The following is a 27,606-nucleotide window of genomic DNA, read 5'->3' on the forward strand; positions in this document are numbered from 1 at the left end:
AGTGATGTATTCCATAATTTACGCATGCAACATCTCCTTCGTCATGCAAGACTAACGGACTTTCACTATGCTTGGGATTATAAGATAGAGTTTTCCATGAGCAAGATTAAATGTTTCCACTTTACCAAAGATGAGAAACGTGATCCTCTCGGCAATGGAGGTATCTGTCTCTGAATGAACTATCACAGTGGTTGGGAGGTGGTCTGAGGCATTGTAACGTACTTCATGTATTTGTTTTTTTTTTTTTTTTATAAACATATTCCAAACCGTACATTGATTATCTCTAACGTAATAATTTCGAAATTTTTGTTTTCAATTTTTTTTATTAGTTTTAGTTAAAATTATTTTTAGTTATTATTTTTTTGTCTAATATTTTCTAAACTTATTTATATTGGATCATTTATTTACAAATAAATAAATATATATAAAAAATATGATACATTCTATTCTATATATATATATTAGAGACTATCTTAAAACAATACTAAGAAGGTACATTTTCATTTCATTTCATAGTCTAAATTAAGAGGGGGTTTGTTTCCATTTCGATAGAGTGGCGTTTATAACAAAAATATATTTGTATATGGAATCCGCTATACGGTTTACACAGATATCGCTCTATTAAATGCAAATTGTAAAATATTAAAACTAGTATCTGTACTTATATATTATCTTAGGGTGGTTCAATATCTCTTGAAATTTCTATTTTCTTGGTTTTGTTTTCTGCTTTGTAGGTTCGTGAGGTTAATCTTGAGAATTAATTGATTTTAAATCATGACCAATTTTCATTTCTAATCCTCCACCATTGTTATTTAAACTGGAAGCCATTAGATTTTCTATTTTAGGTTCGGGTAGACAATTTTCCTTGTCCCCAGTGAAAGAGCGTTTATTACGATGGCTTTCTAGTTTGGGGTCTAGTTTGTCGGAGGATATCTCTTCGTCTTTCTCGCGTAATTGTAATATTTCCCGCCTTATAGAATCCACATTTATTTTATCATCATCTCGGCTCTTATTATTAGATGAATTCAGAGTTTGTACTTGCAAGGTTTCATTTATTTTATTTGCTACATTACTTTCATTTATTTTGGCCTGTGATGCATTAATCAACAGGGCCAAGGGTAGAGGTAAACGTTTTTCCATATTGCTTGCATTACGGCTATTCTCAATTAATTCACCTGTCTTATAGGAAAGTGGTTCATATACTTGACTTTCGTTTTCGATTTGATTTTTGCTTAAATTTCTATTTTCAGTCAAAATCGATATTAAGGAACCCCCTCCTCCTTTGCTTGGTTTGTTATTCGCCTCTTCCTTTTGGGGACTTAAGTCTTCTTTGGGTTGCTCTTTCGCTGGTTGTTTTACCATTGAGGAATTTTCATCTTGTTGATGTTGCACTTTACGTTCAATTTCTTCAAATTTCTCTACGACTTCACCTAATTTTTCTACTACCAGATTTTGAGTTTCTTGATTTTGTTTGACCAATTCTACTTTGAGCTCCTCTACCTTTTTCTCAAGTAAATCTTTGGTTTTTTCCAATTCTTCTTTTGTTTTCTTTAATTCTTCATTTTCCTCTTTCTTTTCAAGTTTCATTTCTTCTTTAGCAATTTCTTCATCTTTTCGTATGGCATCATTATCGATGGTTTGTTGTTGAATGCCAGAATTTGTAGTAGGTTTTAGATTTTCGGGTTTCTGTTCTTTTTCGGGTAATTTCTCAGCAGGTTTTATTTCAGGAGGTGGTACGTTATTGTCCTTGGGCTTTACTTGATTCAGATTTGGTGTTTCTTTGACTTTCTCGGGCGTTTTTATTTTCTCCTGAACTTTGGCCTTTTCTTCGTTTTTTCCTTCTAAATGTATTTCATCTACTGGCAATGGTGGCGGAGATGGTTTCTGCACAACCGGTTCTGCTATTTGTGAGGCATTTACCTTCAATGGAGATTTCGGATTTAATATATTTTTATTTTCCTCTTCCTCTTTAGCCAATTTTTGTTCAATAGCCTTTTCAATATTTTTGATTTTCTCATCTATAAAATCTTTTGGCATTTCGCTGGGTTTTATGAGATTTTCATTAATTTGTGGTATCTCTAAATGAGCTCCTGAACTTTTCTCATCGATCGCCGAGAGATTGGCATAGGTTCCAAGAATCATAAGACAAAAACCACAAATAATTATTAACTGGGCCAAACTTCGCTCCATGGTATCTTTGCGTATGATGGCCCGATAACAAGCCGCCGGAAACATGATACAAATAGCAACACCAATAGTTGAACCCACTAGGCCAATGATCAATTCAACTGAGGGGATCATCAAAGCCACCGTTAAGGAAAATATAACAATAAAAAGGGTAATGACTTTAAATCTGGTTTCAGGTATATAGGCAGATACATCCATTTGTCCCTGTGAGAGCAGTAAATAAGCAACATTTAGTTGTAACTTTAAAACCGCATATAAGTATTGTCTTACCTTACGATATAACAAAGAATACAAACTAGCTCGACAGGGGAAAATAACCAAGGGAAAGCTAAAGGCCACAGACAAAACGAATCCAATTTTAATGACATCACTTCCAAAAGAAGGCGATAAATTAATTAAAATATTACCTATAAAATTAAGCAAGCATTGATTGGACTTCAAATTTCTTATAGACCTTGGGGGCGTAAACAAAAACTTACCCGAAAATGTTTGGGTACAAAATGCCACATAGCCAAAGAAACCTACGGCTATATAAACAAATGTACAAATCCATGTAGCATTACGGACTATATCATTTAGTTTTTCCAAACTTTGATTATTGATGGTGGTGAAGACTTCAAAAAGTTGCCTTGAATTAAAAACAAAATTGAATGAAAATTACTTGAAACCTTTTTTTGTTGGGACACACTTACATTTGACACGACAATGCCATACTGAAAATGGGCAAACATTGTAAAACTCCAGCCGGTCGCCAATACACAACTTCACCTACCCAATCATTGTTTACAATATGCGTTTTTGATTCCAAAATAATTTTGAAAACCAAACAAACATAGAAGCCTATAGAGGCGGTACACACTGTCGAAAGACTACTGACATTTTTCAACATTCCCAAGGGAATAATGCAAACCGCTGTGACGGCACACATTAAGATCGTACGCAAATGATGATAGTCATTTTCCAACGATAGCATTTTCTTGACAATTTGTGGCCCCAGATCGCCAACAACAACGAAATAGGTAATGCATGTACCTAACAAATAACCAATAATACATAACTCTGCTAAAAGTTTACCTGATGTACCAAAGGCATGAAATCCTATGAGGAGGGAGATATACATAGAGACCTTGTTAATATGTATGACATTATGATATGCCAATTGTGGTGTTAATATACAGTCATTTGTAATGCAAAAAGACACACTCACCTAAAAGTTCAAAACTTTTTCTTCGTGTTAGCAGCGATGTTTTTATAAGATAATGACTGGTAATACGTGTTACCCAGTTACTAATCACAAGTAGTAGTATTGATAAAATGATGCCGCACTAAAAGTGTAGAAAATATGATATGAGGGGGGTTTTTCTTAAAAAAAAAAGTTTTTTTTGAATATCGAATTTCATGCAGATGAAAAAGTTATAAACTAAGGCGAATTCATGCAGTTAATCACTTTGGTGATATATGAGAAAGTATTATGGTGCAATATATGAGAGCTATATCTAAATCGGAATAAATATATATGTAACTGATACGTGGATATTTGATAATAAACAAAATAGACACTAATCTCTGAAAACTCAAAATTAAATTGACTAAATATTTACTCCAAAAACGTCGGGGTAATGATCAGTTTCTCTATAACGAACGAACTCTTGTCGTTTAACTGAAATATTCGAAACAGCTGATTTTATAACTTTACAATTCAACCGATTGGATACTTTCTTTTTGGTCCTTAAGAAACTGGGGGTTATTATTTGGTTTGGTATTTCACTGAAGCCAATTTAACATTATTTTCGTTCATAGAATTATTATGTTTGGAGAAATTTCCCTTTACTCTAAACATTTTTTAGAGTAAAGGGGTAAAAAAAATGGGAAATATGTATAAAGATTTACTAAATTCGTACTTCTCACAAAATAGTTCATCTTTTTCTTTAAATTTGCAAATATTACTACAAATGTGCCCATCTTGAACTTCGTATGGCACTTCTTGCAATTTTAAACTCCAAGTTTTTCCTTTAAACTACAAAATTTTCTTTAACAAGTGAAAACAATTAATTACGGCTTATAAGTTTTCTCGAATTTGTTGAAAAATGTTTACTTATTTTTGTGATAGCGGCGTGAAAAATTTTTCTTTCTGATGGGTTCACTGTTTTTTCAGTGTAGACAAGGTTAATTGGGTTATCTCATGAAAGAACAAATGGGCAATTTTTTTAAGAACTTATATGGGAACGCGCATCTTATGTAGGTTAGATTTTTACAGAATTTGGAAAAGTGGAAAATTTTCAAAAGTCAATTTTTATTTTTATCATGTTTTGAAGTTTTTTTTTTTAATTTGAAGTGAGTTCAAATAGGATGAAGCAAAGACCAACAAAAAATTCTCGATGGAGGGTATTCCTAATGGAACCGAAAAGAAATGGACAAAGTATTGGACAAAATGAGATCTGAATTCAGTTAATCAGAGATCGATCTTACACACAAAAAATAATGTTAGCCTTCAATCACGAAATTAATTGACCCAATTAATTTTTAATTGAAATGTCTTCAATCACATAATTGTTACTATTAATTTTTGTGATTGATTTTTTGTTTCAATTAAAAAAATATTTTTTTACAAGAAGATCTAGACAGATTATTTCAGTGGTGCAAAGTGAATGTGATGGAGCTGAACATATCGAAATGTAAACATATGCCATTTTTTAGAATAAAACTGTTGCACTCATGCTATGTCTTGAACGATCGTGAACTTGAATCTGTTAATTCTATACTAGACCTTGGAGTCACATTGGACCCACGATTGGATTTTCGACGACATATCTCATTAACCATTAACAAAGTATATGAAACTCTTGGCTTCATCAAAAGGTGGAGCAACGAGTTCTCTGATCCGGTTGTAACAAAACTGTTATATATTTCGTTTGTGCGCTGTATACTTGAATATGCATCTGTAATTTGGGATCCTGTTTATGCGATACACTCCAATTCAATAGAATCGGTTCAGAAACAATTTCTTTTGTTCTGTCTTCGCAGATATGGGTGGAATTCTAGTAACCTTCCTAGTTATGAATACAGGCTGAATATAATCAAACTCCCAACTTTAAAGAGTCGCCGCCGTGCAATGCTAAATATTAGCTTCTTGTCTAATGTTATTCACGGACGAACGGATTGTGTCTATATTTTGAATCGGATCCTTGTGAATGTTCCTCTGAGGCCGTCACGGTACTACCAGCTGCTCAAAATCCCTTGTTCCACGTCAAATTATGAGAATAATAACCCAATACATCGTCTGTTCTCCCAATTCAATAAGTCTTTCTTCTTACTGGACCTATCTGAAAATCATACCACACTTAAGCGTAAAATAATACTATTTTTGAATACATAATGTTATTTGTAAATATGTATTTATAGAATTAGTCTGTAAGGATTATTTAATCTATAGACTTAATAAAAAAAGACTTTAATTAGAAAAAATGTACGTGAAATTTGTTTCTGTGTACCATTCTAAAGATAGAATAAGACTGAGTTATTGTCGGACAAAATGGATATTACTGACATGAATTTTAACGATATAAAATCAATGATTTCCTTGATATTTGTAGGCATATGTTTTAGTGAGAGATTTCCTATGCAAGGTTAGAGAAATTTCGAAATTCTCCTTTCAACTCATATTCGATTTTCGATTAGTGTCAATTTTCCAAAAATTCAAATATTGAAGATTACAAAAAGTCGACATCGACTTCTTTTCGAGAACAAGATTTTTACTTGTAGCTATATTGATAGTTTCCCTACAGTAACTTCAAAAATCATTTTCAGACCTGTTGGCTATCCTGCCTGATCAAAGAGACTCGACCCTGAATTTTATGGAAGATTATGGCTTTCTCTAACGGTCGCTTCTCTGAAGGGTGTGAAATTAAAGATGAAGTTTAAGTTTTATCCTCTCACGGATGGTGTTTTCTCATTGGGGTTTTCACTAGGGGATGCTCCAAGGGTGCAGCTAACATACATACGTGTAACCACCTTAGTTCGTTGTCGTAGGGTGTAAATAGGCGAAAATCCGCATCGAAATTTTGCCATAAATAATTTTTTCCCTTTGAAAATTGTAATAAGCTATGGTCATGGAAATAAAACTGTAGCTTTCTTCTTAATCTGGACCTTTTACTCATTTAAAAATGTGGTGGAAATTGTGTCCGTAGTGTGTTCAATAACATATACAAAAGTTGAGTTGAACTTCCCTTATTTCTCCTCTCTCATGAGGCTTTCACTGAAGGATACTCCTATGTTTGGGTTAACAGCGTATACCCTCTATCTTTCGTTGTCATCCATCAGAAACGGCCAAAAAGTCCTTTGAACACTTTAGATATATTTTTGGTAAAAACCTTAACTAAAGTTGTTTATATTTGATTGCTTTTAGTCGAATAGTAAAAAATTCAGGTGAAATTTGTTTGAATATTTGCGAAATTTGCGTTGCAAAGTGAAATTTAAAAAATTCCCCGATGGTTTGTGTCTGGACTAAAAAAACAACTTTAACTTCACACCCTTGCTTCTCTGTAGAGTCTACACTGACACTGCGAATTTTACCACTGACCGAGAAATCTACTCTGTCAACTACGTGTTGAATGATGTGTGTGTAAAAAAACAGTGATAGTGAACATTTATTTGGTGATAGCTGTTTTTAAATTCTTACAGATATTGGCATTGCTTTGACCGGTGAGATTGATTTCTTTTTCCATGTGAAAAAAAACAATGAAATGTATAGTAGACCTTTACGAGAATATACCACACAATAGTAGATTTCTCTTGCTAACATATCAACAAAAAATGAACGATATCACTTTCCATTGATATTATCGGTACCTTTGTGAGATGATACTTGCGAAAGCAGATATAAATATTCGAAATAATGATTATTTTAAAATATATATGAGCCAATTTGAATTAGCAGCCTATTTCAGCCCTAACAGTACGTTGTTTAACTCGCACATTTGTTTGCCATTTTCATATTTTAATATAAAGAAATAAACTGTTAGCTTTAGGAGTGGTGTTTAACCAACTGTTTGAAACGTGCTCTTATTTGTTTTTTAAACTACTATATAATTTGTTTTATATATTCTAATTCAATAAGCTTTGAAAAAATGTCATCAGTCATCAAACAAAGAGTATACTTGTGAATTCAAGAAATATTTTTCAATTACAACTTGAATTCATTTTAAAAGAAATAATAGTTGTTGACCATAACTTCTACAAATATTACAACCACGGATGCAACTGTTGGCAGAATTCTACCAAAAATCGTTGATTTTTTACTGATATTTTGGTAGGTTTTCCTATGAAATAAAATTTTGACAAAATTTTCTATAGAAATAAAATTTTGACAAAATTTTCTGTAGAAATAAAATTTTGAAAAAAAAATTATCTATAGAAATAAAATTTTGACAAATTTTTCTATAGAAATAAAATTTTGACAAAATTTTCTATAGAAATAAAATTTTGACAAAATTTTCTGTAGAAATAAAATTTTGACAAAATTTTCTATAGAAATAAAATTTTGAAAAAAATATCTATAGAAATAAAATGTTGAAAAATTTTTCTATAGAAATAAAATTTTAACAAAATTTTCTGTAGAAATAAAATTTTGACAAATTTTTCTATAGAAATAAAATTTTGAAAAAATTTTCTGTAGAAATAAAAGTTTTGACAAAATTTTCTGAAGGAATAAAATTTCGACAAAATATTCTATAGAAATAAAATTCTGACAAAATTTTCTGTAGAAATAAAATTTTGACAAAATTTTCTGTAGAAATAAAATTTTGACAAAATTTTCTATAGAAATAAAATTGTGACAAAATTTTCTATAGGAATAACATTTTGACAAAATTTTCTATAGAAATAAATTTTCAATTTGTATTTGTTCGAAGTTTCACACACAATAAGATATTATAATCTTATGATTGCAGTGTGTGATTTGATCTGGTAGAGTTACAATTTTAAACAACTTATGCCATAAAGTATATAATATATAATACATAAAAGACGTTTCAATAGATTAACGACCTTATTCATAAAAACATCAACACTGAAAGTGCAAATAAGACAAAAATTAATGTAAAAGACAGACTAATGAGAGTAACATCTGTAAAGTGATTTCTTGTCCTAATTTTCTATAGAAATAAAATTTTGACAAATTTTTCTATAGAAATATAATTTTGACAAAATTTTCTATAGAAATAAAATTATTACAAAATTCTCTACAGAAATTACAGACCATAACTTCTACAAATATTACAATCACGGTTGCCACAGTTGGTAGAATTCTACCAAAAATGGTAGATTTTTTACTGACGTTTTGGTAGGTTTTTCTATAGAAATAAGTTTTTGACATTTTCTATAGAAATAAAATTTTGACAAAATTTTCTATAGAAATAAAATTTTGACAAAATTTTCTATAGAAATAAAATTTTGACAAAATTTTCTATAGAAATAAAATTTTGACAAAATTTTCTATAGAAACAAAATTTTGACAAAATTTTCTATAGAAACAACATTTTGACAAAATTTTCTATAGAAATAAAATTTTGACAAAATTTTCTATAGAAATAAAATTTTGACAAAATTTTCTATAGAAATAAAATTTTGACCAAAATTTGTCTATAGAAATAAAATTTTGACAAAATTTTCTATAGAAATAAAATTTTGACAAAATTTTCTGAAGAAATAAAATTTTGACAAAATTTTCTATAGGAATAAAGTTTTGACAAAATTCTCTACAGAAATTACAGACCATAACTTCTACAAATATGACAAAATAAGTTTTTGACATTTTCTATAGAAATAAAATGTTGACAATTTTCTTATAGAAATAAAATGTTGAAAAAATTTTCGATAGAAATAAGATTTTGACAAAATTTTCTGCAGAAATAAAATTTTGACAAAATTTTCTGTAGAAATAAAATTTTGACAATATTTTCTGTAGAAATAAAATTTTGACATAATTTTCTATAGAAATAAAATTTTGACAAAATTTTCTGCAGAAATAAAATTTTTACAAAATTGTCTATAGAAATAAAATGTTGACAAAATTTTCCCAAAATTTTCTATAGAAATAAAATTTTGACAAAGTTTTCTATAGAAATAAAATTTTGACGAAATTTTCTATAGAAATAAAAGCTTGACAAAATTTTCTATAGAAATACAATTTTGACAAAATTTTCTATAGAAAAAATGTTGACAAAATTTTCTATAGAAATAAAATTTTGACAAAATTTTCTATAGAAATAAAATTTAAAAAAAAATTTCTATAGAAATAAAATTTTGACAAAATTTTCTGAAGAAATAAAATTTTGACAAAATTTTCTGAAGAAATAAAATTTTGGCAAAATTTTCTATAGAAATAAAATGTTGACAAAATTTTCGATAGAAATAAGATTTTGACAAAATTTCCTATTGAACAAAATTTTCTGCAGAAATAAAACTTTTACAAAATTGTCTATAGAAATAAAATGTTGACAAAATTTTCTATAGATATAAAATGTTGACAAAATTTTCTATAGATATAAAATGTTAACAAAATTTTCTATAGAAATAAAATTTTGACAAAATTTTCTATAGAAATAAAATTTTGACAAAATTTTCTATAGATTAAATTTTGACAAACTTTCTATAGAATATTGCACCATTATCCAGATCATGGCGGATGGAGACAACAGATTGAAACGAGTTGCAGAGAAATAAACTGATCAGCTGGACATAAAAATACAAATAAAGTCTTAATTAATTATTTAAACGTGTTGTTAATCCAGACTAAATCACTTTAATACTTAAGTTAGTTAATAAAAATCATTACTCATTCTAAGGAGAGGTTCCACCAGTCAATGAAGAGAAACCCGTAAATCCTAGAAGGCTTAAATGAAAGTTTTTCCTAATTAAGTATTCTGGATGTTTAGAAGGATATTTATAAGATCAATTTATATGGAATATCATATTCTAATTTCAGTTACATTGGATCACTGCACACCTATCAGCAACTTTGTAGTAAAATGGGTTGATCGATATGCATAGAGCAATATAACAGTCCGTTCTCAGCATATCAGAAAATGTGTATAAAATAAAGTTGACAACAATTATGGTTTCTTGTTGCTTAGCAAGTAAAATCGGGTAATAAACATAAGCCGCAGCTTATCTATAAAAAAAACAAAGCTCGTTTCAAAATGCATGCAAATTTGATAAAAAAAACAATAGCTTTTATAGATGGCCCAGAATTAAAATAATAAATTGGCAGAAAAGATGAAAAGTTGAGGTGAACGATCCATTGAGAACCAATATAACAGAATTTTATTTAAATTGCCCTCTTGGGGCAACAGCAATATTTTGGGTTGAGTTTAAAAGGGAAATTCGTAATAGTAGTTTCGGGCTGTTAGCTAAAAACAAATCGTTATTCGTTCAGTAACTTTATATCCCTACGATTTTTGGATACTCCAGTAATAATACGAAGTAGGGTAGGTATAGTGACAGACAGTTACTGGATTGACTGTGATACCACCGTGGTGAATTTTCCGTCTTGCGGCAACAGCTACTTTTCAGGTACGTTTTAAAAGGGAAATTCGTAATATCAGTCTTAGGACTGTTGGCTAAAAATACTTTGTTATTCCTTCAGTAACTTTATATTCCTACGGCTTCTGAATACTCCAGTAATAATATGGATAGGATTGTGATACCAATGTGGTGATTTTTTTTCTTATCACTGAGAATTACCCGAACCCATGTTGAGCTCAATGACAAGTGACCTCCTGTGTTATACATCACGAACTGTGTTATACATCACGGGAAACCACTAAGAGAAGATTTGAAACACTTAGAAATGTCAGCAGTATTACTGAGAGAAGATAAACCACCGCTGGAGAACTTTTTTTGCTCTTTGGTCGAAGATACGACTATATGCTAACTTCGTTTTAATCCAATCAAAATTTCGTTTTATTCCAATAAAAATTGATATTGGAAAAATTTTGGAGACATTTTTGTTTCTATGTAGACTTTAGGCAGACTTAAGATTTAAATATAAAATTTTAAGATGAATGAGGAAATCTGATTTTTATGTGACTATTAATTTGCTTGGTTTTGTTTTTGATTAATTTTCGTCATATCGATATGAATACGAACATAACCTACATTTCAAGGAACTTCACTGCATTATTTATAGTTTTTAGTGATAGCCAACATTCAGTTATAGCAGAAGAAATTCGATGTTTCAGAGATAACAAAATTAGAATGGAAGAAATTTATGTGCATTTTAAAAATGAAAAAAAAAATTGCACAATTGATATTTGTAATGCCGATTGTTTAATTGTTTTCAATAGCGAAACAGGAATCTAATACAGATCATGGTAGGAGAAAACGATATCCATTTATTCCGAAAATGCTTCTGCCTATTCTAAGCCTATGTTTAGGAAGCCATACATTAACTCAAATACCAGTTGAAAGACAAAATCCCTTCGGAATTCTGAGTTTTTAACTTTTAATTTAAATTAGAAATGACTCTGACTCATTCAACTCCAATTGGCTTCAGTCAAAAACTATTGTATTCGACTTAACATACTGTAGCAGGAATAGTTTTAGTGTGCCTTTGAGTTATTAACAAATTTATGCAAATATTAGTATAAGATAAATGAAAATATTTACATAAAAAGATGTGTGTGTGTAAACAAGCATTTTAAAATGATTAAATACCATACTATTTGTGTCTACGTTGATTATACATACCTTTTGAAAACAAAACGGCATTGCCAAGATACCAACACCGATGATACCATTGGCTAGTGTCATAACATAACCGGAATTGGCCAACATTTTGCAATAATTTTTCAAGGTTGACTAGCCGGCTAAGAGGTCACCAAACCGAAAGAGATAAAAGGAATCTTCAAAGTCAAGTCCAATCTTATTAGCAGGAACTAAGTTCCAATGAACTTTACCATTGAAAGTTAATTTTACAAGTAAAACTTTCACTTTTTGTGTTGTGGGCGATGATGTTACCAACCGAAATGAAGCCAATGTTGAAGCTTCTACAAATATGGTATTAAATGTTAAGCTTGGCAATATTTTAGCACTTTTTTCGTAACTCACTTCAACAATATTTACTTTTTATAGCCAAAAACACAAAATATCTACGTGACACAAATTTCGAACTAAAATCGAAAAACTTCAAATCTAATACGGTGTAATTTCATTTTGTTGTCGATACTGTGTTAACACTTATATGTTAAAATTGATAAATTATCTCTTAGCGAGATAAATAAATAATCATCCTTGTTGTTAGCAAAACAAAAAGCAGTGTAAACGAAAAGCACTTGTAGTAATAACGATGTGTCAAATTAATACGCGTCTTTAAAATTTAAAAGCGTTCCATCGCCCCCACAACACATCACTGAATACTTCTGGTCTGACGACGATCAATACAAATGGTCTGAGAATGGTACGGTGTGCGGGGGTTGCGAATGGAGCGTTTTTATGTAACAATACTGGTGCCGACAGCAGCTGTTTTTTACTGAAGCAGTGTTACCATGGCATATTTCCCCCCAAAAGGCCGGTGTGCACCTCTAGCGAAATTTTCGGTAGCAAAAATTTATTGAAGTCTACAACAAAAAAAAAAACAGGGCTGTGTACACACATTTTAAACCAGCTAATCGCTTTTAAAAATTGTTAATATATGTTCCAAATATGCCTCAAATAAATTGTTTATTATTTACAGACCTTTTAAAACTTTTACGCACACAATGATTGTAATAAATTAAATGTTTGCTGCCAAAATATGCTTTTGACAACCCTGTTATTTTCATTAGAGGTGCGTACCAGCTTACGAAATTGAACGCTACCGAAAATTTCGTTAGCATAAATACCCTGCCAACATTTTTTGAATTTGGGGGCGCTTCTGAGAATCCCCACTACGTCGAAAACAATCATATACGACATCAAAAACTCGTCGGAAAAGCGCCGTCACTATTGAGAAGTTGTACCACGCCAAGTTACTACGAAAAAGTTTCTCATCAGTGCAATTATTAGGTGCCTATTTAGATCAATTTCGAAGGACGCCAATAAGAACCCCTGCAAACTATCAGAAAAAGTGCATTTTAAGATAATTGTAGAAGAATCATTGTGGTCAAGTAAAACACGATTGTGTAGATGTTTATTGATTTGATTAAACATTTATAATTTCTTATAAATATAACATTTTTCGGTTTATCTCATCACATTTAACATAATTTTTTGCATTAATAAAACAATGATGTTGAGTTTTAAGTAGCAAGTTACATATTGCAGCGTCTATCAGCCAGTTTGTTTATTTTCGATGGAGACAGCGTGCCTGGAAAAATATTTGAAAAACGATCACTTTATTCTATTTGGAAAGTCGAAAATTGTTCACCATATACCTTTCACAATTTTAAGCGTAATATCTATGTTTTCAGAACTTTATTTTCGTTTTTATTTAAATAAAATATAACAAGCTGGTTGCGCTTGGCGTTTCACAAAAAATAAAATGACTCTTCTAACAGTAGTGATGGCAAAATACTTTCATGTACATTTTGTACTTTTTGATCTGCTTCCCCATCACAGTTCGCGATGGTTGTGGTGACATTTACGAGTCTGTGGTAGCGATGAGGATGAAATGGAACTTTGAAATGCTGGCAGGGTAGCAATGCATTTCTTATGGGAATGACATTTTTCGCTAGAGGTGCATACCGGCCTTAAAAGACGAGTACTATGTTCGGTTTTCCATTTGAAAATCACTTTATTTTCGCAATTACTTTTCCTGAAATAATCAAAATATTAATGAAAACAAAAATATTCCCATAATGCCTTGCCAACATTTAGAGGAACAAGAAACTGCCCATCAATTGAGTTAATTTATATGCCTTTGTATTAAACTGTTTTAATAAAGTAACCGCGAAAATTTCAACTCGAAAAGCGAACATAGTACTTACCTAAACATGGTATAATTATTTATAATAGGGCTGTTTTCCTTAAGCACTGGATGCAACATTTGTATAGGCTATCCAGAACATCGTTGCACTGGGGAGCCACCGTGGTGCAATGGTTAGCATGCCCGCCTTGCATACATAAGGTCGTGGGTTCGATTCCTGCTTCGACCGAACACCAAAAAGTTTTTCAGCGGTGGATTATTCCACCTCAGTAATGCTGGCGACATTTCTGAGGGTTTCAAAGCTTCTCTAAGTGGTTTCACTGCAATGTGGAACGCCGTTCGGACTCGGCTATAAAAAGGAGGTCCCTTGTCATTGAGCTTAACATGGAATCGGGCAGCACTCAGTGATAAGAGAGAAGTTCACCAATGTGGTATCACAATGGACTGAATAGTCTATGTGAGCCTGATACATCGGGCTGCCACCTAACCTAACCTATCGTTGCACTGGAGTTCTATCTAGAACATCCCATCAGTGCAAGTCGCGCCGATGCATTTTGATAAAGTGACGCTTCTTCGATTCACAATAGCAATTTATTGTAATTAATTTATCGAAAAACATGAAATTCAAAGTGGTACAGTGTCATAAATAATCGCAGCAGTAAATACCCTGCCAACATTTTTGAATTATTAGGTGCCCCTTCAAACAATCAAAGGGGCTCTTATTGGCGTCCTTCTAAATGTATCCAGAAGGGCACCTAATAATTGCACTCATGCGATACTTTTTTGTAGTAGCTTGGCGTGGTACAACTTATTAATAGTGACGGCGCTTTTCTGACGAGTTTTGGATATCGTATGCGATTGTTTTTGACGTGGTGGGGATTCTCAGAAGCGCCGTCAAATTCAAAAAATGTTGGCAGGGTAGACACATATTTATACAACCCTGGTTTTTTTCGCACGAAAAAAATAGGCAGGCATATTATTTCGTATAAATAAGTTAACATCCCTGTGTTTGAGACCCTATTTACGGAGATAGATGAAGATATTCGGTTTTCGCAGAAACGAACTTAGTACTAAGCATTAGCCGCTACCCTGCCAGCATTTCAAAGTTCCATTTCATCCTCATCGCTACCACAGATTCGTAAATGTCACTACAACCATCGCGAACTGTGAATATCAAAAAGTACAAAATGTACATGAAAGTATTTTGCCATCACTACTGTTAGAAGAGCCATTTTATTTTTTGTGAAACGCCAAGCGCAACCAGCTTGTTATATTTTATTTAAATAAAAACGAAAATAAAGTGCTGGAAACATAGTTATTACGCTTGAAATTGTGAAAAGTAAATTGGTGAACAATTTTTGACTTTCCAAATGGAATAAAGTGATAGTTTTTCAAATATTTTTCCAGACACGCTGCCTCCATTGGGAATAAAAGTACTGGCTGATAGACGCTACAACATTTAACTTACAACTTGTAACTCAACATCAATCTCTTATTAATGCATAAAAATGTGTTAAATGTGATGCGATAGCCGTATAAATGTTATATTTATGGGAATTTATAAATGTTTCATAAAATTAATAAACATCTAAACAATCGTGTTTTACTTGACCACAATGATTCTTTTACAACTATCTTAAAATGCACTTTGTCTGATTGTTTGAAGGGGCTCTTATTGGCGTCCTTCTAAATGTATCCAGAAGGGCTCCTAATAATTGCACTCATGCGATACTTTTTTGTAGTAACTTGGCGTGGTACAACTTCTCAATAGTGACGGCGTTTTTCCGAAGAGTTTTGGATATCGTATACGACTGCTTTCGACGTAGTGGGGATTCTCTGAAGCGCCCCCAAATTCAAAAAATGTTGGCAGGGATAAAGGTGAGTACTTTGTTCGGCTTTTTCACCAAAACACTAAATTAAAAGTACAAATATATTTATGAAGACTATTATATTTTGATCGAGTCTTGTCAAATAATGGATAGAAAAGATCCAAGGAATTGTTTGCAAATAATTTTATATTTCTAAATTAATTAATTAAAAAAAAGTAACCGTGAAAACAAGCTGGTTTTCAGCTTGAAAACTGAACATAGTACTCAGCTTAAAGGTGAGTATTAAGTTCGAGTTTAAGGCCGGTACTCTGTTTGTTGGTGCGAGAAAGGTTCCACTAAATCATTGTTTCGCGTTGAAAAATGATAGTGTTGACAATATATTTTAAGGAAAAAAAAAAAGCAATTTTGGGACTTTTTTGCGTTTATTTCGTCGAAATGTATTGACAACATCGCAGACTGTCACGAAATGATTACATATACATACGCAACTAGTGGCTCGATTTACACACACACGCATACAAAATAAATAATTTGAAAAAGAAGAAGCAGGCGAAGTTATTTTACAAATGTCTTTGGAATTAAAAAACTAATTTTACAGTGCTGCATTTTATTTTTTGGAACATAGCAATTAATTCTTGTAATTCCATTCATTGTTACCTCGGTACTATACATGTTGGATGAAGTGCTAATGCTTGTTTTGGAACATCAATTGCTGTGCCTCCTTTTGTTTAAATTATGTTTTGTGTTTATTATCCCGATGCCCAGTACAAATGAAACGATTGTAAAATATAATTCACCAAATAAAGCTTTTATTTTGTTAACATTTGTGTTTAAATTTCATGTTATATATGTACATTATTTATATTCTACCATATAGTAGGGAGCGGCTAGATGTTGGTTGCTAGTTTATTATGGAAATACAACTCCATGTTATACTTTGTTTTATCAATCATCAGATTACATTTTTAAATAATAATCAGATCCACTTTTGTGTTATAAATTCACAAAAATCAGTTTAATAAATAAATTATTTCTTAATTCACATTGCAAATGGCGCCATGTTATGAAAATACTGACTACGCGAGTTACGTCAGTTTTTCAACTCGAAAAAAAACAAAGTACCACAAATGGAAAAAATTTCGCTAGTTTTTCGCATGTTTTGGCGCCATTTGCAATGTGAATTAAGAAATAATTTATTTATTAAACTGATTTTTGTGAATTTTTAACACAAAAGTGGATCTGATTAATATTTAAAAATGTAATCTGATGATTGATAAAACAAAGTATAACATGGAGTTGTATTTCCATAATAAACTAGCAACAATATCTAGCCACTCCCTAATATATGGTAGAATATAAATAATGTACATATATAACATGAAATTTAAACACAAATGTTAACAAAATAAAAGCTTTATTTGGTGAATTATATTTTACAATCGTTTCATTTGTACTGGGCATCGGGATAATAAACACAAAACATAATTTAAACAAAAGGAGGCACAGCAATTGATGTTCCAAAACAAGCATTAGCACTTCAACCAACATGTATAGTACCGAGGTAGCAATGAATGGAATCACAAGAATTAATTGCTATGTTCCAAAAAATAAAATGCAGCACTGTAAAATTTATTTTTATAATTCCAAAGATATTTGTAAAATAACTTCGCCTTCTTCTTCTTTTTCAAATTATTTATTTTGTATGCGTGTGTATGTAAATCGAGCCACTAGTTGCCTGTGTATATGTAATAATTTCGTGACATTTTGCGATGTTGTCAATACATTTCGATGAAATAAACGCGAAAAAGTTCCAAAATGGATGTTTTTTTCCTTCAAAATATATTGTCAACACTATCATTTTTCAACGCGAAACAATGATTGAGTGGAACTTTTTTCGCACCAACAAACAGAGTACCGGCCTTTAGCCGCTAAAATCGCTAAAGTGAAAACTAAATCAGTAAGAAAAATGCATGAAATTATACGTATTTGTTGCAAATTTTATTATAACTTGATGGGGAAAAGCCCAAAGCAAATTTTCACAAAGTTTGTATTCCTTAAAATGGATCATTAAAGAAAAGTAATCGTGAAAAAATGACGTTTTTAGCGGCTAAACTTGAACTTAATACCCACCTTAAAGTGAAAACTAAATCAGTAAAGAAAGGTATCAAATTATACATCTTTGTTGCAAATTTTATTAAAGCTTGATGGGGAAAAGCCCAAAGCAACTTTTCACAGAGTTTGTATTTCATAAAATGGATTATTAAAGAAAAATAATTGTGAAAAAATGGCGATTTTAGCGGCTAAACTCGAACTTAAAGAAAAGTAATCGTGAAAAAATGACGATTTTAGCGGCTAAACTCGAACTTAATACCCATCCTTAGTGAAGAAATGACGAATTTAGCGGCTAAACTCGAACTCAATACTCACCTTAAACTCTATCATAAATGAAAAACATCCGCTCACTTTGAGATTTGCACAAGAAGTGATATTGTGTTTATTTCGTTTATATGACATTTGGTACTTAACTTTAGTAGGGTTGCCAAATATAATAATTAATCATTATATCATTTTCCCCCCCTTAAAAGAGTTTGATATATACATAATTTTTTGTTAAATATATATATATATGATGTGTACTTATACATGAAAATTCATTTCCCTTTCATATAAAATATCTGTGCATATATATGGTAGTTTATGATATGAAAAATAGATAATTTTTGTTTTAAATTAATAATCCAAAAATCGTGCTGGTACTTTTCGTTGTCTTTCAGAGCGTCTAAGAGCATTATTAGGAGTTGAAAGTTGAGTTGCTTCTGAGACAGTCTTAGATGGGTCTTCATTTAAGTTTGCTGGTGGTAGGGATTCTTGTAACACAGCTCGTGGAATTCCTAGATGTTGTTGCTTACTTGAAATGATTATTTCTTGTTGACTTACAAAAGATTTCCTTTCCGATTCGCTTCTAATAGTGTTCTTATTAACGCCTACTTTCCGTATTTGGTCCACGTGTCGCTTCCATACTCTTCCATCGTCCAATTTAATGTTATAATGGAGCTTCCCAAGCCTCTCCTTCACCTCTCCAAATTTCCATTTGCTAAGAGACAGATAGTCTCGCACTGAAACTCTATCACCAACTGAAAAATATTTGACATTTGTATTTGGGTTATATATCTGGGCACCATTTTTTGGTAACAATAAATCAAGTCGGGATTTAATCTGTCTACCAAACATCAACATCGCTGGTGATTTTCCAGTAACAGGATGGATAGCTCGCCGGTAAGAAAATAATATTTTTGCCAATTCTTTGCTCATTGAGCTTGGGCTGCACTTCGATGCTAATAATTTGTTTTTAAACGTTTGTACATACCGTTCGGCTTGGCCATTAGTTGCTGGATGGTAGGGTGCGCCTAGCTTGTGCTCGATACCATTCTCTTTGAGAAACCTCTTAAAATCATTGGATACAAATTGCGTTCCATGGTCGCTCACAAATATATTCGGAATACCAAATTGGGCAAATATTTCCCGACATTTTTGGATTGTTGTCTCCGTTGTTATATTGGGAACAATATGAATTTCTGGCCATTTTGTAAATGAATCTATAAGTATGAACAAGTATTTTCCCATGAAAGGTCCTGCATAGTCTGCATGAACACGCTCGAATGGCTTGCTCGGCCTGGCCCAACAATGCGTTTCAACCTTTTTTGGATCCGGGCGTACTAATTGACACGATTCGCATTTAGCCACTAAATTCTCAATGTCGTTGTCCATTTGGTTCCACCATACATAGGCTCTTGCTAAACTTTTCATACGTGATATACCGAAATGTGCTGTATGTAATTCATCTAAGACACGTTCTCTCAACTTTTTTGGTATGTACACCCTAATGCCGCGTAAAATGCAGCCATTATTCAAAGAAAATTCCGTTTGAGTGATTCCAAAACGGTCTTTACTATTACACTCGCGACCATACTGCAAGCAATTTAACAAAGTTTTTACCTCTGAATCCATCTTTGTTGCATACCTTAGTTCCTCAGCTGTAACAGGTAAATTATCAATAATCTCTTCTTCCACAACATGGACTTCATCAATGAACTCGTCGCTTTCAGGTGTTGGCAAACGTGACATAGCATCTGCATTTGAATTTTCTTTTGACCTCTTGCATTGGATATCATAATTGAACTGCTCTAAAAATATGGCATAATGTTGCATTCTTGTTGCTGAATATACTGGTAGTCCTTTCTTTGGTGAGAAAATTTGCGATATGGCTCTATTGTCTGTAATTAGAGTAAATTTCTTACCAAATAAATAATTATAAAATTTGCGGACACCAAAAATTATAGCGTACGCCTCTCTATCTATTTGGGAATACTTTTGCTGTGTTCTACTAAGGGTCTGTGACGCGAATTGTATGGGTTTTTCAGAACCATCTTCGCAAATGTGACTAAGTACTGCGCCCACACCTGTAGGGCTAGCGTCGACAGCTAATGTTATTGGTAACCTTGGGTCGTAATGGGTTAGAACCGTATCGGACTGCATTTGCCTTTTAATTTCATTAACCGCTGCTTCACACTCTTTATCAAAACAAAATTGTACCTCATTTTGCAATAGCCGGTTTAATGGATATGCAATATCGGCGAGGTTTTTTACGAATCTACCGTAGTAATTAATAAGGCCTAGAAAAGCACGAACTTCGTCTTTGTTCGATGGCATTTTCATTTGTTGTATTGCTTGTATTTTACTTTCCATGCGCTTAATGCCCGATTTATTTATCACATACCCACAGTAAACAATTTCGTTTTGCAAGAATTCCGACTTATCAATATTTATTCGCATGTTGTACTTACAGAATCTTTTTAAAACTTCTTCTAGTCTGTACAGGTGGGTTTGGTCGTCTGGAGCCGTAATCTTGATATCGTCTAAGAAAACTGAAACGCCAGGAATGTCGCTCAGAATTTGTTCCATTAACCTTTGAAATTTTGCAGGTGCACTGGCTATGCCATACATCATCCGAGTCGGTTGGTATAGACCTTTATGTGTGTTTAATGTTAACAAATGTCTGTCCTTTGGATGAATTTCCAGTTGTAAGTACGCCTTCGTCAAATCAATTTTAGAAAATTTTTTTCCTCCAGCCATCTTGCTGAAAAGTTCCTCAATCGTAGGAAGAGGATACTCATCTACTACTAAAGCCGGGTTAAGGGTTACTTTGTAGTCGCCGCATATTCTTACCGCCCCATTCTTTTTTGGCACAATAACCACAGGGGTAGCCCATTCGCTTTTCTCGACTTTTTCAAATAAGCCATCAGCAACATGCTCATCCAATTGTTTTTCAACAGCTTCCATCAGTGGAAATGGTACCCTTCTAGCCTTCACAAATTTTGGTGTTACGTCTGGCTTCAAATATAAACGGGCTTGAAGTTCTTTTATTTTGCCAACTGATTTTGAAACCACTACAGGATACTTTTCAAGCAATTTTTTAATTTTTGATTCGTTCTCGGTTTGTATTGAATTAACAACTTCTCTACCCTCATCGCCTTTAATTATTTCGTCCAAATTTAGCTTTATTTGACGCAACCAATCTCGACCCATCAATGGCTTCCGATCCGACTTGACGATGTACAACTTCAATTTCTTGTTATGACATTGAGCTATGTTCACTCGAATGAAACCTACACATTTTAGTTTCGTGCCACAATAGCTTGTTAGTTGTATATCTGATGGTTCGACTGTAATTTTTGAGAAATAATTCTTTGCGTCGTTTAAATTCATTATGGAAACAGGAGCACCCGTGTCCATCTCGAAATCAATCAAGTGATTATTGACCTTTAAAGGCACCACAATTTTCTTACGTAATTTTGTTGGGCTCTGTATTTCTGCAATGTGCAGAATTTCTTCTACTGTTTTCTCTTCTTCACTGTCGTTTATCATATTCACTTTATTTTTGCCTTTATAGCATACCTTCTTAATGTGCCCTTTCTTTTTGCACAAATGACATACGGCGTCTTTAAATTTGCATTGATCGGCCATGTGTCTGTTGTCCCCACAGCGAAAACAGGTTTTTGCTTCATAACGACTTACTCTTTTCTTATACCTTCCTTCTTTAGTCGACTTGACCGCCATTTTGTTCACGCTCATCTTCTCCACCTTACACTGCAATTCATTTCCACCCGTCTCTGCCATCTCGCTCGCCATCACCATATCCATTGCTTCAGCAAAAGTCAGCCCTTTTTTCTCCAACAGCCTGCTCTGAACCTTTTTATCCAACAAACCAAACACCAATTGATTCCTCAAGGCCTTCTCCAGATGATCACCAAAATTGCAATTCGCTGCCAACCTCTGCAATTCCATCACAAAATCCGACACCTTTTCACCCTCTTTCTGCTTCCTCATATTGAATCGGAAATTTTCCAATAACTCATTTGGCTTTGGGTCAAAATGATCTTGTAACACTTTTACTATGGCTTCAAATGATTTACTCTCCGGCAACGTAGGAGTTAATTTGTCACACAGTATATTATACGTTTCGGGGCCAATGAAGTGCAACAACAACATTTGATGCTTGGAAGAATCACATCCATAAAGTGATAGTGCTGTTTGAAACCGCTTCACCCATCTTGACCATGATGTTCTTTTATTATCAAATGGCTCGAAATTAAAAAAGGATACAACAGCACTTCCATTCTCGTTCACCATGGTTTCAAAAACAAAATATATATATTACGACTTTCTTGTGAATAACTAACGGTAAAAACAAAATCCACTTTTTCTCTACACTTGTGGTGTTCTCTTCTTTACTCGTCGCCAAATTATCATAAATGAAAAACATCCGCTCACTTTGAGATTTGCACAAGAAGTGATATTGTGTTTATTTCGTTTATATGACATTTGGTACTTAACTTTAGTAGGGTTGCCAAATATAATAATTAATCATTATATCAAACTCGAACTTAATACCCACCTTAATATTGTGAGAGGTATATTGATGAACAATTTTCGATATTCCGAATGGAATAAAGAGATATTTTTCTGTTCTTTTTCCAGACATTCTGCCTCGGTCGAGCAGAAACTCACTGGCTGATAGACGCTGATACACCAGTTGTTAAATTCGCAATTCAATTTTTGTCACTAAAAACAATTGAGGTTTGTAAAGATATTTTGATGCTAAAGGCTAGAGGTGCATACTAGCGAAATTTTCGGTAGCAAAAATTTATTTAAATCTACAACAAAAAAACAGGGCTGTGTACACAAATTTTAAACCAGCTAATCGCTTTTAAAAATTGTTAATATATGTTCCAAATATTCCTTAAATAAATTGTTTATTTTTTACAGACCTTTTAAAACTTTTACGCACACAATGATTGTAATAAATTAAAAGTTTGCTGCCAAAATATGCTTTGACAACCCTGTAATTTTCATTAGAGGTGCGTACCAGCTTTCGAAATTGAACGCTACCGAAAATTTCGTTAGCATAAATAGCAATGCATTTCTAATGGGAATGAAATTTTTCGCTAGAGGTGCATACCGGCCTTAAAAATAAAAAAAATGGCTAATGTGAACGTTGTACATATAAATAAGTGTTTGAATGATGGCAATGCTATTGTTATTTGACATGCAACTGGCAACTCTTGCCATCAGTGCTGACAACACTGATATGTAGAAGAAAAAAATTAAGGCTGGCAATACCCATCCCTTTTGTTTTTCTTTCCGCTCCGTAAACTGATACGTCAAGATGGCTGAGGTAAAAAAAATTACGAAAATCCTTCAAAATATGTTGCATCCTTAAAGAAAAAAAGCAAAATGACCCGTGAATCTGTGTTATTTTGCGTTTTTAACAACATATGAGAGAAATTTCGAATACAAAACTTGAATTTTCAATTTCTCTGAAGTGGTGTTAAAATATCGTAATTTTATTATTTGTAGGTTGATGAAACTCTTAAGAAGAAACGTACCTTCAAAAAGTACACCTACCGCGGTGTCGATTTGGACCAATTGTTGGATATGCCCAAGTATGTATAAAGGTGTTGGTTCTAAATTGATAACAGTTACTTATGGATTCCGTTTTCATGTTTTAGCAACCAATTGGTTGAATTGATGCATAGCCGTGCCCGCAGGCGTTTCTCCCGTGGTTTGAAACGCAAACCCATGGCTTTGATCAAGAAATTGCGCAAAGCCAAGAAGGAAGCTCCACCAAATGAGAAACCTGAAATTGTCAAGACCCATTTGAGAAACATGATTGTTGTTCCCGAAATGACCGGCTCCATCATCGGTGTTTACAATGGCAAAGATTTCGGCCAAGTTGAAGTTAAACCTGAAATGATTGGTCATTACTTGGGTGAATTCGCTTTGACCTACAAACCCGTTAAGCACGGTCGTCCCGGTATTGGTGCTACCCACAGCTCCAGATTCATTCCATTGAAGTAAAGGGAACTTGTTTACATTTACTATTATTGGATAGAACAACTCCTGCGTCGTCATCAACCCAAAAGTTTATAGTGTTTTTTTTTCCATAATGTACATGCAAGCCACTACTGATGAAATGCATATTGTATTTGGAAGTGGTTTGTCAGTTTCTTACTATTTAAAAAAGTGAATAAAAGAAACCCAAATTCAATGATGTACATCAAATTGAGCAAGTGTGATTATTTGGGAACTATTTAAAGAAAAGAAAGAGAAAGGCTTGTGAACTAAGCGGGACATTGTATCACTGAACATTTGTAGTCCATATTTAAGTTGTTAGCTAGACGAAATTTCGTCGTGTCGCTGGAGGAGAGAAACTACTTACAAACGAACGTCTAAAAAGATTCTATAATCATAGTAAACAGGAGGTCTACATTTCAAATGGTCACGTACTATATTTATTAAGAATGGTTTATAGTGGATGGACACGTAGGTTTTGGCGTCTATTCAAAAGTACTGAAACTTGGCAAAATTACCGACACACTGTAGGAATGGCGGTATGAAAATGGGTCAACTAAAAAAACTAATCCCAAAACCCAAATGAAACCGGGCCCTAAAAGTGGGTCGACGCTTCGTAATGAATGTGAGCCCCAAAGCAAAATTATTTTCTGTTTTGATTTAAGAGACTGTGTGAAAATAAACCTTAGCCTTATTGAAATTGAACCATTACAATTACTTTGGAATCGCGTTGACCCGCTTTCCGACTCTGCCCATAGGAGAAAGACTTTTTTAACCCCGGACGAAGAATTTCGAATTGTGCTAGCCCACTTCGAACTGTGCGTAAATTAGAGCTCGACCGAGGCAGGCCGATGCTCTGTAAAAAAGTATTTATCGTATGAAGCCTATTATTTTCCTAATATTTCTAATTAAAGAAGTTACGAGTGTTTTAGGAAAACAACAATAAATGGTCTTCAGTCTATGTCTTATAATACTGATTTTTTAATATTCAAAATTCAGTATTTTGACATAATTGCAAAAGAGGTTGTTTTGGTAAATTTTCTCCATGCAAACTCGATCTTCTGTCAAAAAAAAGACTCGAAGTACTGAACAATAGTTCGCTGCCCACACTCTCCACCAAGGAGAGCATAAATATTTTATTGCTGCTGCTCGTAAATGCTGAAAAGTAGAATATACATATGAAATCATTTCATTTTTTATTAGACATGGAGTCAAGTTTTTCCCGGCATAAATCTAGTTTAGTACAAGTGGTCCGATTAGTCCAATTTTTGGTCAGCGTGTAGACTTTTCGATTCTAAACACAAAATGTTATATACCACTTTTTGTCGGAAAGACCTATTTTCGGAGTTACGGGTTCGCACTGTCACTGTTTGCTAAAATAGCAAACATTTCCTGCTATTTTTGAAGCTCGATTACGCTAAAACATGTTTTATTTTTGCTAAAACAAATAAAAATGTCAAATTAGGAGCTATCCTAACATAATTAAAACAATATTTTATGAATATCTATAGTATTTGACAAAAAATCTGAATATTTATCGAATTCCACCTATAACTAATTTTTAAGGGTCGGTATCTCGAAAACTACGCTCTTCCGACAAAATTGTTACTTAATATTTTCTGCTTAAAATGTACCACTTTTACCAAATACGAAAAAAACGGAATTTTATTCATTTCATGAAAAATTGCTGTCAGAATTAACAGAAATATAAAGGAAAATACCGATTTTCAGATGTGGATATCTCGAAAACTAGGCTCCTCCGCCAAATTTTTTACTTTACATTTTCGATTAAAAATCCCTTCTCCTACACTCAAAAAAAATGTTTTTTTTATTTTGAACAACTTGTGCTAAAGTAGATTTGTTCCTTTTTCCCATATGTAGAACTTAATTTTTGTAATTGGTGTTATTTTTATTTGGATGGTTTGATTGGGACAAATTCAACACTCTATTATGGCTGAAAACGCGATTTTTGCGGCAAAAAGTCAGTTGATGGGGGTTTACTAACGAACATATTAGGGGTGTTTTCTTTTAGCACTGGATACCCTAAGCAGTCACGGACTAAAAGAAAACAGAGTACTGGTTTAAGGTGGGTACTATGTTCGGTTTTCGAGTTGAAAACCACTTTATTTTCGCGATTACTTTTCCTCAAATAATCAAAATTATAAATGAAAACAAACTTATTCCTGTAAAGTCTTGTCGAAATCTAGAGAAACAAGAAACAGCGCATCAATTGAGTTAATTTATCTGTTTTATATTGAACTGTTTTAATAAAGTAACCACGAAAATTTCAACGCGAAAAGCGAACATAGTACTTACCTTTATCCAGGACATCTCCAAAAAATATGCAACACCGTCATCAGCTGTTTAAAAAAATCACGGAAAACAAGTGCACCCAAAGAAATTTGTTAGTAGGGACAGCAGAAAAGTCTGCTAAAACAGCAGAAAGTCTGCTGAAAAAGGGACAGCAGTCACTGTTTGCTAAAATAGCAAACATTACCTGCTATTTTTGAAGCTCGATTACACTAAAACATGTTTTATTTTTGCTAAAACAAATAAAAATGTCAATTTAAGAGCTATCCTAACATAATTAAAACAATATTTTATGAATATTTATAGTATTTGACCAAAAATCTGAATATTTATCGAATTGAGGCATAACAGCAAACAAAATATTTGCTGATCGTATTTAGGAGTTTGTAAGCATATTACACTGCAAAAATATACCAAACACTACTTTTGGTTCTTAAATATGGTTTAGGGAAAAATGTATAACCTAAAAATTTTATAAATTGATGTTCCTTTGACCCTGAAGTACAAAAATATAACAGCAGACATCGACTGCTGTTTTTAGCAGACTTTTTTCTATGAGTGTGAAATCTTAAATTTTTAATGTATGAAATGCTCAAATAGTAATAGCGATTATTTATGACACTATACCACTTTGAATCTCATGTTTTTCGATTAAGGCCGGTATGCACCTCTCCCGAAATTTTCGGTAGCAAAAATTTATTTAAGTCTACAACAAAAAACGAGTTGTGTATAGAGTGTAGAGAAGCATAATGTACACAAACTTTAAACCAGCTAATCGCTATTAAAAATAGTTAATATTTGTTCCAAATGATCCTTAAATAAATTGTTGATTATTTACAGACCTCTTAAAGCTTTTACACACACACAAGGAATGTAATAAATTAAATGTTTGCTGCCATGAGTTGCCAAAATCTCTCCAAAATATGCTATCGACAACACTGTTATGAACTAAAATTTTCATTAGAG

General features: G+C 32.6%; 2 protein-coding genes and 1 long non-coding RNA gene across 6 annotated transcripts; 1 reads left to right on the forward strand and 2 right to left on the reverse strand.

Moving 5' to 3' along the window:
- Nucleotides 1-303: 303 nt before the first annotated feature.
- On the reverse strand, nt 304-12,596 carry LOC142238644 (putative sodium-coupled neutral amino acid transporter 10). 4 transcript variants are annotated; one of them, XM_075310341.1, is made up of 7 exons: nt 12,295-12,596; nt 11,935-12,233; nt 3,395-3,512; nt 2,880-3,285; nt 2,667-2,815; nt 2,458-2,594; nt 304-2,391 (listed from the first exon to the last, which is right to left on the reverse strand). In XM_075310341.1, the coding sequence occupies exons 2-7, from the start codon at nt 12,019-12,021 to the stop codon at nt 745-747; spliced, it is 2,544 nt and encodes an 847-aa protein (XP_075166456.1). In that variant the 5' UTR covers nt 12,022-12,233; nt 12,295-12,596; the 3' UTR covers nt 304-744. The 4 variants fall into 4 exon arrangements, with proteins under 4 accessions (XP_075166456.1, XP_075166455.1, XP_075166458.1 ...); XM_075310340.1 differs by having other exon boundaries at nt 11,935-12,596; XM_075310343.1 differs by lacking the exon at nt 3,395-3,512 and having other exon boundaries at nt 2,880-3,219; nt 11,935-12,595.
- A 724-nt stretch (nt 12,597-13,320) lies between these two features.
- LOC142241561 (uncharacterized) lies at nt 13,321-13,688 on the reverse strand. Its single transcript, XR_012723693.1, has 2 exons — nt 13,599-13,688; nt 13,321-13,531 (listed from the first exon to the last, which is right to left on the reverse strand). It is a non-coding gene; the product is annotated as an uncharacterized LOC142241561 (long non-coding RNA).
- A 9,844-nt stretch (nt 13,689-23,532) lies between these two features.
- On the forward strand, nt 23,533-24,540 carry RpS15 (ribosomal protein S15). The gene is made up of 3 exons (XM_075310344.1): nt 23,533-23,653; nt 23,836-23,921; nt 23,988-24,540. The coding sequence occupies exons 1-3, from the start codon at nt 23,645-23,647 to the stop codon at nt 24,334-24,336; spliced, it is 444 nt and encodes a 147-aa protein (XP_075166459.1). The 5' UTR covers nt 23,533-23,644; the 3' UTR covers nt 24,337-24,540.
- The last annotated feature ends 3,066 nt before the right edge of the window (nt 24,541-27,606 follow it).

This window comes from Haematobia irritans, chromosome 5 (genome assembly GCF_050003625.1).
Source record: "Haematobia irritans isolate KBUSLIRL chromosome 5, ASM5000362v1, whole genome shotgun sequence".
NCBI classification, from domain to species: Eukaryota; Metazoa; Arthropoda; class Insecta; order Diptera; family Muscidae; genus Haematobia; species Haematobia irritans.

What these genes read in the sequence shown, in the direction of transcription:
- LOC142238644 (XM_075310341.1), bottom strand. Translation starts at nt 12,021, where the DNA reads ATGTTGGCCAATTCCGGTTATGTTATGACACTAGCCAATGGTATCATC. An exon ending in TGCCGTTTTGTTTTCAAAAG is followed by an intron (nt 3,513 to 11,934) that starts GTATGTATAATC and finishes CTACACTTTTAG; the next exon opens with TGCGGCATCATTTTATCAAT. An exon ending in ATTCTTTGTTATATCGTAAG is followed by an intron (nt 2,392 to 2,457) that starts GTAAGACAATAC and finishes CTGCTCTCACAG; the next exon opens with GGACAAATGGATGTATCTGC.
- RpS15 (XM_075310344.1), top strand. An exon ending in CAATTGTTGGATATGCCCAA is followed by an intron (nt 23,922 to 23,987) that starts GTATGTATAAAG and finishes TTCATGTTTTAG; the next exon opens with CAACCAATTGGTTGAATTGA.